The sequence below is a fragment of the Piliocolobus tephrosceles genome, chromosome 10, assembly GCF_002776525.5.
Source record: "Piliocolobus tephrosceles isolate RC106 chromosome 10, ASM277652v3, whole genome shotgun sequence".
NCBI lineage: Eukaryota > Metazoa > Chordata > Mammalia > Primates > Cercopithecidae > Piliocolobus > Piliocolobus tephrosceles.
Window position 1 is genome coordinate 18,755,559 of NC_045443.1, and position 15,588 is coordinate 18,771,146.

The window sequence follows — 15,588 nt, forward strand, 5'->3', positions numbered from 1 at the left end:
GAGGCAGGAGAATGGCGTGAACCCGGGAGGCGGAGCTTGCGGTGAGCTGAGATCTCGCCCCTGCACTCCAGTCTGGGCGACAGAGCCAGACTCCGGCTCAAAAAAAAAAAAAAAAAAAAAAAAGGAAAGGAAAAAAGTTACACCATCAACACGAGTCAATAGACCTGTGTCTTTCTCATTCTTCCTGCTTTGCCTGAGTATCCTTAGAAGCTGCCATCTTGGGATCATGAGGCGAAAGACAGCTAGAAAATGGACCCAAAACTGAATACATGGAACTGAAAAAACAAGAGAAAGAAACCAGGTCCTAATCATGTTGTTTGACCTTTGGGTCAAGCCTCTTTTGAAGCCAGATTTACCTGTTCTCTTTAGCAATACGAGCTAATAATGTCTATATTTGCTTAAACCACCAAGCCAGGTTCACTGTGCTTTGTAACTGAAAGAATCCAATATAATGCATGTCCCACAGTCAGCTTTTTTGCAGATGTCCCTTTAGCAACCTGAGCATCGATCTCAATATATCAACCCCTTGCTTCTTCAGTGAAAATGTCTGCATTTGCCTTGGTAGTATCCCATTGAGTGCTCTCAACCACCTGACGACACTGTTTTCTCCTATTATCATTTATATATATGGTAGTTATGTTCTTCTTTTTATAGTTCAGTGTCTAAGAAGAGAGTGTATTTCTGACTCTGATGTCGACTACAAAGAATAATCAGTTTAGTAAGATTAAAGTAGAAAAACAAGCAGGACTATAGTACAAATGTAATGAATTATTACTAACTTGCCTGCCCACTAACTATTCCTGATGTCTTACCTTTCTCTCTTCAGCAAAGTCCTAAAAGGTAATAGATGTTAGAGAAACTAGAAGGTCAGAAGGGAAAGATTATGCTAGGAAGAGGTCTAAAATGGAAACATACATATAAGATTAATCACAGCCATGTAAAATAATACTAACAGGAAGATCTATGCGTTAATCATTTGTATAAAACTTCAGATTCCCTAAGATTGTAAAAGCAAAACTGTTTTTCTTATTCCCCCAAACATCTGGTTCAAAACACTTTGTTGCTTATTGAACAGATATTTGTCATAAGTCACCATGAACAACATAAAGATGAATGAGAGTGATTCTTTCCCAAAAGGAAAATAAAAGGTACCAGGGAAGAAAGCTCCATCTCTCCAGAAAGTCTGATGTAGAAAAGGGGAGTCTGTATCAGGGCTTTGGCTGAACACAAGATACTGTCATATTCCAACAGTAGATCCTGGTCAGGCTGCTTGCTACAACATGATGAACAAATATGTGAGCACTTTAAATCCAGAGAGCGAAATCTAAACCAGCATATGAATTGAGGAAAGATGGTGAGCAAGACAGTTTCTAGAAAGCTAAGCCAGGCACACAACATAGGCTGAATCAGCACTGTGCAATCAAACCGGCAATGAATAGAGGCAAGGCTAGTTGTTTTCAATCCTGACCACTGATTAGAACAGTGGTTCTCAAAATTGAGCGTGCATCTGAATCACACAGAGCGCTGGTTAGAAGGCAGACTGCTTGGCCACACCTTCTGAGTTTCCAATTCAGGAGGTCTGGGGTGGAGCCTGTAAATTTTCATTTCTTAAAATATCCCCTGATGCTGTTGTCACTGGCCTTAGGATCTAATGCAGTGCTTTAAGAGCACTGGTTTAGAATAGCCTAAAGAATTTTCAAAAATCACAATGCTCAAGCAGAATGCCACACCTATTTTGTCAGAATCTCTTAGAAAGGAGCAAAGACATCAGTATTTTTTAAATGTTCTGTATGATTCCAGTGTTCGGATAAGGTTAACAACAACCGGTCTACATTTAAAGCAAAAATAATTATTTGTGTTTTCTAAACATGTAGATAGATCAAAAAAAAAAAAAAAGCATAAATCTATCCTTTCATTTTGGTTTTAAAACTGTACTTTAATAATTTGTCATAAAACGTGATATTTATGTGTGAGCATGTATATCCATATGCATGTGTTCTTGTGTGTGTGGTATGTGTATGTGTGCACAAATGTATTTCAGTCAAGAGAGTATGTCAATTCGCATAAAGAATATGAGAAATATAACTCTCATTGGTTAAATGAATGATATTGTGGATATGTGGCTTTGCTATAAATGTTATGCAAACAACTCCATACAAGTTGCTAGCCAGCTCAGCTGTCCACAGAGTCTAGAGCAGTGCTGTACACCTCACATTCATTCAATTCTGTGCCGCCCACTTAAGGAGGCTTCTATCATCTGATCCAATTAGAGGTCTGGCTAATACTGCTGTTAGAACACATATCGTCACATCTGAGCCAAATAAACTTTTTATGCATCATTGAAACAAGTTACTGGTCAGCATGCTCAATAGAAAGCCAGAATTATGATATTTTTCTTTTCAGGATTTGAATTTCTTCAACTTTTTTGAGGTACAGTTGAAGTTCACAAAGCTTCACCTGTTTGAAGTATACAATTTGATTCGTTTTGACATAGACATACCCCTATTCAAGCATCATGATAATGGAGATAAACATTTCCATTAGTGCCAAAAATTTCTTGTGGCTCCTTTTAATCCATCCCTCTTCCCACCCCTAACCTCATTCACTGATTTTCTTTCTGTTACTACAGAAATTTAATTTGCGTTTTTTGTTCTTTTAAATAAATGGAACCACACAGTACATACTACTTTTTGCCTACATTCTTTCATTCATTTTAATAATTTTGATTCATTGGCATTAATGCATGTATCAATAGTCTATTCCTTTATTATACTAAATAATATTGAACATAACATCATTTGTTATCTATTCACCTGCTCATGAACATTTGGGTTGTTTCCAGTTTGGGGTTATTATAAATAAACCTTCTATAGACAGTCATGGAAAGCCTTAGTGTGTACATGTGATTTCATTTGCCTTGAGTAAATATCTGGGACCAAAAAGGCTGAGTTGTATGGTAGGGATGTGTTTGACTTTGTAAGAAATGGTCAAACTGTTTTCACAGTGATTGTCCCACTTTACATTCCCACTAGCAGTGTATGAGTTCAGTTCTCCACATCCACCCCAACATTTGGAATGATCATTTATGTTTTATTTTAGCAATACTAATGATAACTTATTATAGTGTTAAGTTGCCTTGCTCTGATGATGAATGGAATTGAGTCTCTTTTCATATGCTTATTGATCATTCACATATTTCCTTTTGGCAAGTGCCTGTTCAAATATTTTGCCCATTTTTCTTATTGGGTTGTCATTATTAAGTCGTGAGTATTCTTCATATAGTCTGGATATAAGTCCTTTGATATATATAGCTTACCTTATCATTTTCATTATGGTGTATTTCAAAAGGCAGAAGTTCTTTTTTTAAAAATTTTGATGAAATCAACTCTATCATTTATTTTATGCCTCACGCATTTAATATTACAAGAAACCTTTGCTGATCACAAGACTACAAAGATATTCTATCTGCTTTCTTCTAGAAGTTTCATAATTTTAGCTCTTTCATTTAGGTTTATGGCCCATTTTTAGTTAATTTTTGTATATTGTGCATTAAGTGACACCATTCATTTTTTCCAGAAGGCCCTAGATTAATAACCCTGGTTCTGTCATTTACTGTAAACCATAGGCAATGTTTATAATACCCGTAAACATTGCCTCAATGTTTCTGGGCCTCTTTCATTAACAATACAATGTAAGATTGCTGAAAGGATTACGATTAATTTTTATTAGTATTAGGCACACATTAGGCCCTGGATAACGTTGCAGATATTGTGATTAACACATTAGAAAAGAGACTGCCCTGCGAGAAGAATCGAAAAGATGACTGAAAGTGTGAAAGTTAAATTATGTACACATGGAAAGTAGAAAGAGGGCTCTTATTCCTGAAAACAGGTACATTATTAAGGTGTTTAACACCAACTCCCAGGTGTGCTGAGCTGTTGTGTAAGCCCAGAAGATACACAGAAGAAAATTGATCTCTTCATTGGTTCAAATCCACTTCAATTCAGCCCTTCAGTGTTTGGAACGAGAGTTTCCAGTGGCTGGTAAAATTCATAGCTTAACTATGAATCCTGTAGAATGCTCAAATTTTATGGCCTAAGATTTTAGAGTGCATCATAGGAACCCTTTGTTGGTATACATATTTATAGTGTGTTATTACTTTGAAAGTAATGTAATTAAACAGATGTTTCTGCAGTACTGAGAATAAAGGGATCTTAAGAACTCTTGAAAAATGAAAGCCAGTCCATATATTCCCCCAGTAAAACGTCCATTGTTCAATCCCATAAGCATTTCACTCAAAAGGGATTCCATTCTCTCTGCACTAACCAACAGAACAAGCTTCTTCCTAGTGTGGCTCCCAAATCTCCTGAGATTTGCACAAAGGTTTTGACTGGAACTCCTAGAGTCTCTGTATAAGGGACATGTTTTACATCCCTCAAGACACTCCCTAATATTCAACATTTAAAATGGAGACCTTCTTTTTACAGCTGAGGCAACTTTACTCTTTAGCAACCAGCCTGTCATTTACCTCCAGTGACCATCATTTCCCAGACAGAAGTCCAGATAAGTCTGGGTGGAGAGACTGTACTCATGTTCTATTTGAGACCCTAACCAACCACGACCAGAAAAAAAATAAACCTTCAAAATTAACCCCATAATTAAACTTTTCTGTAACACATAGAAGTACAAGATAACGGAAGAAGTCAGAATTTGTCCAGCCAAAGACCACCAGGAACACACAGTTGCTTCTAGTGCTCACTTCAAAAGGAGACACAACATGGAAAGCCATGAGGCATCTTACTAAGAGGGTATTAGAAAGTACTCACTATTGGATTTGGGCTTGTATTGAATGATTTGGGAGAGATTTCAAAAAAGTAGAGTTCTCCTCTGTATTTGGATGTTGTCAAGAACAGGGGTCAATTCTCTGATTGGAGTAAATCTTATCTGTAAGATGAGAGGAGTAAATCAAGGTGAAAGCAACACTTGGTACTAAATTAATAGTCATTTACGTCAGCCAGGATAGGGGAGTGTGTAGCATTGTTGTGTTTGGATGATGTTCATGCTTTTGTTGTGCATTCAGTCATGATTCCAGAATGTTCTTGTCTTTGTCTTGTTCCGTCACGGTACAGAGTGGCTGCATCTGGGTTGATGCTCTGTGAAACTGTTTATATTCAACAAGGAAACACCACAGTTTAGCTGTGAGCTCCATGGCAGCTCCTAGCAACACTAAAGTCTGGCTGATAGTACAAAGTTGGTTCCTAACTGTCATTATCAGTTGTAAAGAAGCATAAGTCAGGGAATATAACCTAATCTAGCAGAACACGGATGGCTTCCCTGAGGAACTGACATTTAAACTAAGACTTTAAAGTTTAAAAAGTCTTCTGTTGCCACAGTCTCAAGGGTTCATTTAGCCTTTTCCTATGTTTTCTTCCGTTTATCAACACAATTTTTTCTTGTAAATGAATTGTACCTAAAAAGCATGAGTCAAATCTGGCTTCTCACAACATTCCCAGCCTATTCTAAATGTGACAACATTCCCTGACTCTGGAGTTTTACGTGAACAAAATCTGTTAATAGTTCTTGTGAGAAACTTCTAATCAAAATTCTAGTTCAATACATAAGGGGCATTAAATGTTAAATGATGCAAATTTTAAAATGTAGCCAAAAATGTCTCAAGACATCACAAGATTCTTGAACAAGAAATAAAATAGGGGCCGGGGGCGGTGGCTCAAGCCTGTAATCCCAGCACTTTGGGAGGCCGAGACGGGCGGATCACGAGGTCAGGAGATCGAGACCATCCTGGCTAACACGGTGAAACCCCGTCTCTACTAAAATATACAAAAAACTAGCCGGGCGAGGTGGCGGGCGCCTGTAGTCCCAGCTACTGGGGAGGCTGAGGCAGGAGAATGGCGTGAACTCAGGAGGCGGAGCTTGCAGTGAGCTGAGATCTGGCCATTGCACTCCAGTCTGGGCGACAGAGCCAGACTCCGTCTCAAAAAAAAAAAAAAAAAGAAAAAATATAATGTAATATTTCTCTCAAAGTCCATATTCCTAATATAGAGTGGAATATTTCAAAATGAACAATTTGGTCTTCAAAATTAGAGAGATAAGTTTGGTAGCTAAAGAAAAGGAGAGAAAATAAAATATATCCTTTTTCTCTCTTGTTTCAAAGCTTGATGGTATAAATGAGAAACAGAAGTTTATTCCACTGCAGAATTAATGAACTCTCTTATAAAATTCAATTGATTAAAGCCTTTAAATTTCATGGAATTCCAGATCTTCAGAAGGTCTTAGGAGATTAGGGAAGGGTAAAGCCTTGGGTCAATGGGCTGAAACTCCCTCCTGCTGTCATGCTGACCAGTTGATTATTTAAATAAGATCCATCCATTATCTGGCAAAACAGAAGCATCTTTCTAAGAATTGGCTGTGCATCCCTACTGGGAAGGGTGTGCACTGATCTTAAATCCAGACAGCCCTTGAGGTGGAAACTGGAAGATTGTGCACTTAGTAACCACACAATTTCTTACTACTTATGACTTGGGAATTTGAATGTAAACATTTAGTGCTGAGAGTAAACCATGATAATAGTAAAACATGCTAGATGGGTTATATTTTCTCATCATAAAGATATAATGTGTTAGTATACATCCCAAACAGTCATTTTGTTATTTTAGTTATTAGTTAGCATTCAATTGCAAAAGTACCTATTAAAGGTCCCCACCTTTGTCAAGCTTTGTGCTGCGTGCTTTCACATCACTACCACGCAACAATGTGGTAGAATTAGTATTAATATCAGTGGTTCCATACTCTTCTACATGACATTTAATAAAACAAAGTTCTGAGTTCTGCTGTTGGTAAAAAGTCCAGCAGATGAGATAGGACAGGAATCTCATCTTTGACCAAGAAATCAACTTGGAAGTATAGATTCAGCATAGATTACTACAGATGCAGAAATATTGCAAATCAATTTAAGACTCAAGCATGTAAGTCCACACAGTAGATCTCTTTTATAGATATGGAGTCTGAATACAGTTTGCATGCAAATCAATTTTATACACACTCATAAAAATGGCTGTCTAATTACAGGGTACCAACTCCAGTGCACAGCATCTAAGAACTAGCATAAGAATGCAGGGGCTAATTACTCTCCAGGATATGAAAAGGCTCGGAGGGCCTGGCAATCTAATTCCTTCCCAGGAAAATACGCAGTAGTGGGTGTCTAAAAGCTAAAACACTCTTAGATTTCACATTTCTTTTGTACTGCTAAATATTTGCCAATTTATCTTTTATAATTAGATGTATTTCAAAAGCTTATAAATTCTAGTAATTAAAAATGATACAAGCCAGTTGAAAAAAACTCAGCAGCAGAAGGGCAGGAGAAATCAGCTAACAAGAACACCATGCTGGGTCAGGACCCTCTGAAGTTTCTATTTTCTTTCTTCCACTGATTTATTTTTGTGTATTGTTAAGTGAATGGGCTCAATATTTCTAGTTTTATGAGTAATTATTTATGTTTAAAAAAGAAAACATTTAGGCATTCATTTTGGCTATTTTATTGCAATGCATAGCTAATGATATGTCATTTATCATTAGCTGTTATCTGACGTACCAAACATAAACAAACAGTGAAGCAGGCTCAAGGCTCTCACCCATTCTGGAAAACAGAGGAACACGACGATAACCTGCAAAAGGAATTGTATCTAATTAGACCAATAACCAATTAATCAGTGGTGGCCCCAACAGCCTTGCTGAGAAACAAGACCTCTTTACTAAGCATACATTAAAAACCATGACTATAGAGTTATATTCCCATCTGGTATATTAATCTTCCACAAAAATTAAATATTTGCATTTTCTATTCTGACTTCCTAACTGCCCAACATTGAGCACACAACTCATACTTCTCCTTCCGCAAAGTGCAGCATGATCCAAAATTAGCCACCACCCTTCTGCTTCAGGAAGACCCTGTTTCCTAGGCACATCTCAGATGCTGTTAGAAAAGTAAGCATATTGAGACGAGGTAATTGGGAGCACAGTGTAAATCACCCTGGAAAGGTGACTCTGCAACATAAAGGCAGTCAGCCCTGAAAAGGGGTCAGGAAAGGATAGTCTCAGGCTCCCAATCTCTTCTCCTCAGGCAGGAAGAATGAGTCACTGCTTCTCCCTTCTGGTTGCCACCCATCATCATTTCTTTATGGTAGTCATGACTACCCTTCACTGAAACAGAAGAACTATGATGCATGTAAAGAAATGCTTATACAAGCCAAGTTTGTCTAATTAGCCTTCCTGTCAGTCCCACACTCCCACCCCACCTTCCACATGAGAACACATTTTTATAATTCCACAGAGAAAAAATATGTGTCAATACATAAAATTTCCTTTACATCCTACTTTATGATAGAGCTATTTGGTGTGTCCAAATGTGTCTTTGATATACACAAGTTACATTTAAATGCTGGTACAATCATCTAACTTTTAGGGACATTACCTTTGTTCATGCATAGAAGTGGCAAAGTATATTGCCCGAGAAATTCATTTCCTGCTATTAAACCTTGACTTTCAACAACAAAACGTATCAATGCCAATTCTGGGACATGAATAATAAATGTGAATGTTTCATTCCATCTTGGACTAAAAGCTGAAATATGAAAAAAGAAGATACAAAGAATAATAGATATCATATCTAGGAAAAAATAGATAACACTTGTTCTCCAAACTTTTTCTTTTCAATCCTTTAACAATAATAATATCTTGTGTTTAGAGCACATAGGTTTTTAACACACTCAGTGTGAGAGGAATAATAACCAGACAATACTGAGTGTTCACTATTGCTGGGCAATGTTCTAAGAATGGATCAACTCAATTAATCCTGATAACCACCCCATCCTGATGGGATGGGAAAACTGAGCCACAAAGATATTACCTTATTTCCTAAAAGTTTCACATATGTGGTCATTAAGTGGCAGATCAGGAATTCAAAAACGGGGAGTCTGACTTCAGAGCAAAAGCTTTTAATCATTATGCAATATGACTGATGTACTTAGGCAATTCTTTAGCAAATAAATTGAGAAATGAAGAAAATTAAGTAACATCATTTTTCTATACTAACTCCTTGATATGGTTAAGCTTTGTGCCCTCACCCAAATCTCATCTTGAATTGTAATCCCCAGGTGCTTAGGAAGACACCTGGTGGAAAGTGATTGGATTACAGGGGACGGTTTCTCCCATGCTGTTCTCATGATAGAGAGTGAGTACTCATGAGATCTGATGGTTTCATAAGGCCGTATTCCCCACTCTTGCTAGCAATCTCCTGCTGCCACATGAAAAAATCCAAATTTGTTTCCCCTTCACCTTCCACCATGATTGTAAGCTTCCTGAGGCCTCCTCAGCCATGGGGAACCGTGAGTCAATTAAACCTCTTTCCTTTGTAAGTTATGCAGTCTCAGGTAGTATCTTTAGAGCAATGTGAAAATGGACTAATACAGTCAGTCTTATTATGGGAAGAGTTCCATACATAGTTGTTAGACTGAAAGCTAGATAACAAACTAAAGCCAGCTCTTGATTCTTCTTCAGACTAAGTGCTCCTTTCAAAGTCCAAAGTTGATGAATTTCAATCTCTAGGAAAATAAATCATCCCAAACAACCAATTTCTTGCCAAGCAAGAAATCCAAATTGTGTCACAGTATGACCCAAATCATCCAAAAAGTAAAGCGTAATTTAACAGAATCAAGAAATTCACGTTCAAATTAAATATAAATTCTACTTAATAAAGACTCAAAGGTTTGGAGAAAAATTATGTGTATTATTTTTCATTTACAAAGGCAATGCTACACTTGCTATGACAATAGCTTTTGTTCTTTGACTTGCATTTCCAGAAGCATTGATGAATTTCTAATTATACTATATCTATATTTTCTGTGGTCACAAGAGCACATTTACCACATAGCAACCCAGGGTGCAGCCTATGCCCACAGAAATAGTAAACTAATTGGCTCATGATGGAATAATGATCACATTACCTTGACCTAAGAAAAGAAATAATTTCTCTTCGTAGGGGTACAGAGGCAGGTTTAGAGTGAATTCTTTATAGACACTGCAAAACATCTTGCAGAAGTGTTTATACTGATTTCTTCTTCCTCCAATCCTACTTCATTACACATGTGCCTCTGCCTCCCTTCCATCCTCATCCTGTATCTATCTCTGTCACACACACGCGCACACACACACACACACAATAATATGGGTTAATTATAAGAGAAAGCCCCCTCACTTTTAGTTGTCAACACAAAAAAAAAGTAAACCAGGACACCAAATTTGATGGTGACGAAAATAGTTCTCCCAGACATGACCAAAACTGAAGAATTACTTCCACATTTTATCCAAATGTTATCCTTTTCCTCCCAGACTCTCGTGTCTAGCTAAATCGTCTTAAAATTCTTCTTGTCCAGCCATCTGGACGTTGACTTCTGCACAGTATTTCTCACTTACACCCCTCATTCCTTTCCTGCTGCCATAGCCTCCTTTGTACCATGACTTTTATATCATCTAACCACTGAAATCTTATCCTGACTCTACTTTGTATTTCTTATTTCCCTCCCATATACTTCTTCTCAAATCTGCAGGAAAAAACCTAACACTCAACTCTGTTATAGCCCTATTTAAAAGTCTGAATTTTATCCATTTTCTAGAAAACAGAAAGTTCCTGACACCTTAGCAAGGCTTTTGAGATTTTCCATGATCATCCCTAAATAACTTTCTCATTTTATCTCTCACTAATCTTTCTTAAGCACCCTATATTCCACCCATCGTGAGTTTCTTGGCTTTTCTCTAGCATGTTTAAATTGTGTTTTCTTCATATTTTAGGACTCATGTGTTCTGTCTCTGGTATGTTTAAATTGTATTTTCTTCATATTTTAGGACTTATATTATGGCTTCTGCCTTAAATGTCCTTTTCCCCAAACTCTAAAAAATTCTACTCATTCTCCAAGAACCATCTCCAAAAGTGCCCCCTTCCAGTACAAATCTTTGTACTCTCCTTGAAGCACTAATGATTCTAAATCGTAATTATTTTACTTACAGCTCATCTTTCACACTGAACTATAAACTATCTATAGAATAGTTAATTGGTCCATATATAAGAATTCATTTAATAAACAGATTTTGTCTTTTACTACTTAGCACAAGGCTTTTAGCATAGCAGAGGCTTAGTAATGTTTGATGAACCAAATTGAATTTCTGAAAGGATATTCCCATAAAATCCAAGGATGTAATACAAATTCTAGAATCATAGTATTATAAGGGGTGCATTGAATAAATTAAGTTTCTAAGCATTTTGTGATGAAGATTCAAGTAGAGGATGGAGGGAACAAGAGAGAGATTATTATAAGCTTCATGACATCAGTAGTTACTATCTCTGGACACAGCCATAGCAATGTGCCTTCAACTCTAAAGGGTGTCAAATGAGGCAGGAAGTCATCATCAATATCCCTTCCCATTGATAACACAGGATAAGGCAATAAAATCTTCCCAAATCTTTTTCCATGACTTTCGCTCTAGAAGCCACACTGGAAGTATTCAGGAGAGTGCCAAGGAGGCAGACTATGGGCATTGTTAGAAATTATTATCCAAGAAGAAAAAGAAAAAGAAAACTGTGCCTGCTCCTCTGTCAGTACCATTTGGCCTGAAGCATATTTCTAGACTCTGGAATGAAGTCCACTTTGCTTTGAGAATATCCCTTGAAGAAGATTCCAGACTCAAGAATCAGTTCCAATGTCTCCTTCAAGGTGACCCTGACCAGGGGTCAATCCCAGGAACCCATCCTTTTCTAATTTCCTTAGTCATTTCAACCTCAGAGAAGAAATGGCAATGCCAGTACTATACTGTGTAAGATGTCATAGCATGCCAAAATGATGAAAATCTTACCAAAGTTATTTCCTTTCATTCTTCACTTCTCTTGTGGCAAAAATGACTGAATTGTCCAAATATTCTATCAGTAGGTTTCTATGGCATCCTTAGCCTGATTCAGAAGCCATAGACTTTTAATCTAAAATAATTCAAATAATTCATTATAAAAATATATAATATGCTGTGTCAAAAATCACAAATTTTTGATTTAACACAAAGGCTAGAAGCTAAGTAGATCTGAGGCTGTCAAAATGCCTTCTTAATTCAGTGACATGAGGGAATACAAAAAGGAGGTAAATTTTTTTAAGCAATATTTTTGCAGGTCAGATACATTTCTGTATTCATAATTTGAAAATACAGCTAAACAACCTAATCATTATAAAAGTGCTTTTGCTGCATATAACATTTTGCTAATTTTGGACATAATGGAAAACCCTTGTCTTATGAATAATAGATATGTATAAAAACTCTATCAACATATAATTTGTAAGATTTCTAACAAGAAGGCTAATCGAAGTTCAATACAGTATATTAGGAGCTCACCATTTTTTTTAATTACACGAGTCTGCTGCTTCATTTGATCATTTGGAACACCAAAAACTTCTATAATTACTAATGTATCACCTTTGTTAGATGAGGAATGAGTAAGAGGCAACTGGATACCACTGATGAGCTGCACAAATATATATGAATATAAGAATTTAGCAAGATATTAAGTTGCATCACCATTTATTTCAAAATTGAATTATGTATTACAAAAAGTTGAAGGACTCTAAGTCAGTTCCCACAAAGATTGAAAGTGGAATATGATACAAATTTTAAAATTTAAATCTTTTATCCTCAGTTATCAGTAGATAAACACCAAGAATATGTACAAAATTATAGTGAAGTCCACAATGTCCACAATTTTCGATTTATTAACATATTTTTGTTTTAAAATCATTTGTTATGATCATATTTTAGGGAATTCAGGTTGAGTTACTCTGATAACATGTACTATTTTTGAATTCATATATATATATATGCTGGAAAAATTAAAAGCTATATAAATATTACTTTTTAAAAAATGTACCATTTAACTTCCCATGATAGCATTTTCTGAGTTTGACAAAATCAATTATTTCATATGTATATTAGGGACTGGGTATCAAAAAAATCTTAACAAAGTAATTAATAATAATTGTATTTAAACTTTTATTTGCCAAGCTAATTGTTGAAGCAAAAATTTGTTATAATCTAAGGAACAAAATGATCACACAAGAAAACTATATTTGAAATGAACTAACTTAGGCTAAGAGATAGAAGATGTAAGCCTAAAAATGCAGTTATAAAAATTGAGGCATAATTCCAATTTCTGAACGTTACATAAAGAGAAACAAATATATAATTAAGTTTGATTATAAAGGAATAAAGGAAAGAAAAGAGGGAAGGTAGGATGGAGAGAAGGAGGAGAAGAGAAAAGAAAGGAAAAGAAAAACCACTAATGTGTAACTTTTCCTGATTCCACAGATTATGGCATTAGCTAGAAGCCAGTATGCCTGTGCAACTGTTCAGCAATTAGTGTGGAATGGGCATCAGCATAATTAGACACCAAAGTAATTAGAAAGAACAATGGCCATAAACATATAGTACAGTGGTCCCAATACCACTACAGATCTGTTAAATATCATTCTGCAGGTAATAGACCCTTCCCAAAATGGAGTAGGTTCAGTTCGGTGTACCTCATTCCAGAAAGAAAAAAAAAAAGTTATCTAATTTTGAAAAACATAATTGAATATGAGAACTGAATGAGAATTTAGGGCAAGCTTGTCCAACCTGCGGGCCTCATGTGGCCCATGGTGGCTTTGAATGGGGCCCAACACAAATTTGTAAACTTTCTTAAAACATTATGTTTTTTTTTTTTTTTTGGATTTTTTAAAGCTCATCAGCTATCATTAGTGTTAGTGTATATTATGTGTGGCCCAAGATAATTCCTCTTCCTCCAATGTGGCCCAGGGAAGCCGAAAGATTGGACACCCCTGGTTTAGGGAGTATTGATCAAATAATTTATAAACAAATTTACCAATTTGTTTGTACAGGAGCCAGTGCGGAGGAAGGAATGTCAAACAGAAAGCCCTCAATGGTCAACTCTGTTGTTATCCACTGGCCTTATCCATAAGATTTTGTATTTAGAAAGCAGTCCTGTAGTTTTTATAAACTTGAAAATAACTGGCCTAAACCAAAACTCTCAGATTGCAGATGACAAAGAGTAAAGCAGAAACGTCAAATGCCTTCATCAACAGCTTAAGGAAGCTAATAACAAAACTAGGCCCTCTGATCCCCAAATCATGCCCTCTACTATCTGAGCAAGTCATAATCACAAAACTCCCCAGAATGGTAGAGGCAACAGAGAAAGACCCACATGGCCATGGCAGCAGCTTCCTGGAGAATCATTAACTCTCCATGCCACTTACACCTCAACAAGAGACTCCTCAGAATACAAACATGGCATTTGTGAGCATTTGTGCACACTAGCTGCCTTCCGCCTTCTCAATGAAAGAGCACCTATGTTCTCTTTACTATTCTTAACCGGAAAAATAATGTATTTGTTTAATGAACCTAGATATATTGAAAATATACTTTGTATCAGGCACAAATAAGAATGGAACAAAACACATCTCTTTTTGGCTTTGGTTGTTGTTGTTGTTGTTGTTTAGAGATGAACTTTGGCTCTTGCTACCCAAACTATAGTGCAATGGTGTGACCTTGGCTCACTGCAACCTCTGCTTCCTGAGCTCAAGCAGTTCTCTTGCCTCAGCCTCCTGAGTAGCTGGGATTACAGTTGCATGCCACCACACCCGGCTAACTTTTTGTATTTTTAGTAGAAACGGGGTTTCACCATGTTAGCCAGGCTGGTCTTGAACTCCTAACTCAGGTGATCCACCCACCTCAGCCTCCCAAAGTGCTGGGATTACAGACGTGAGCCACCACGCCAGGCCCACATCTCTAATCCTTAAGGAATCCTCAGACAAATGGAGAAGACAAGTAACAAGTAAATAAACAATTATAAAACCTTATGATAGTTGCTATGATGTATGCATGCAGAGTGTGTTACAGAAAACAGCAAAGCTACGAAAAGAAGCACAGCTAACCTAGCTGAGGAAAATGCTTTCAAAAAGACATGATTCTTAAGTCTTGAAAAGTGAGTCAAAATGCAATAGGCAGGTAAGGCTGAAAGAATGTTCTAGTTACAGGAAGAGCATACGCAATTCATGGAGGTGAGTCATGGTTCAAGAAGGATCCTAGTTCCATATGGTTGTAGAACAGAGTGAAAGGCTAGAAGTGATGAGATAGGACAATGCGAGTAGGCCAAGGCCTAGCCAGGAAAGTAGTCAAGAGACACAAATAAATGTTATGTATGCATGATAACATTAGCACTGTAGCAAAATCTCTCTGGTCAACTTGTGGAGAATAGATATGGAGGACTGAGACAGGCTACCTGAAACCATCAGGAAGCCAAAGAAATAGACCTGATGACAGGTAGTAAATTCCTGATACAGGACAGCATCAAAGTAGGTCAGATCAAGAGAATGGAGAGGGAAAACATTTAGGAATAGAATCAGCAGAATTTAAAGTTGGTCTGGATGTGGGACATGAAGGAGATGTGGAAGATGAGAATGACTACCAATTTTCTTGTCTGAGCAG

General features: G+C 36.8%; 1 protein-coding gene across 3 annotated transcripts in view; it reads right to left on the reverse strand.

Moving 5' to 3' along the window:
- Positions 1-7,534: 7,534 nt before the first annotated feature.
- The window catches only part of PLCZ1 (phospholipase C zeta 1), a 53,523-nt gene continuing 45,469 nt past the window's right edge, over positions 7,535-15,588 (reverse strand). For 2 of the 3 annotated variants that reach the window (XM_023226191.2, XM_023226193.1), the window contains 3 exons: positions 12,448-12,577; positions 8,489-8,638; positions 7,538-7,682 (listed from right to left, as the gene is read on the reverse strand). In XM_023226191.2, the coding sequence (XP_023081959.1) occupies positions 7,597-7,682; positions 8,489-8,638; positions 12,448-12,577 (366 nt within the window). In that variant the 3' untranslated portion in view covers positions 7,538-7,596. Of the gene's footprint in view, positions 7,683-8,488; positions 8,639-12,447; positions 12,578-15,588 lie in introns of all 3 variants that reach the window. The other variant, XM_023226192.2, reaches the window with a different exon arrangement.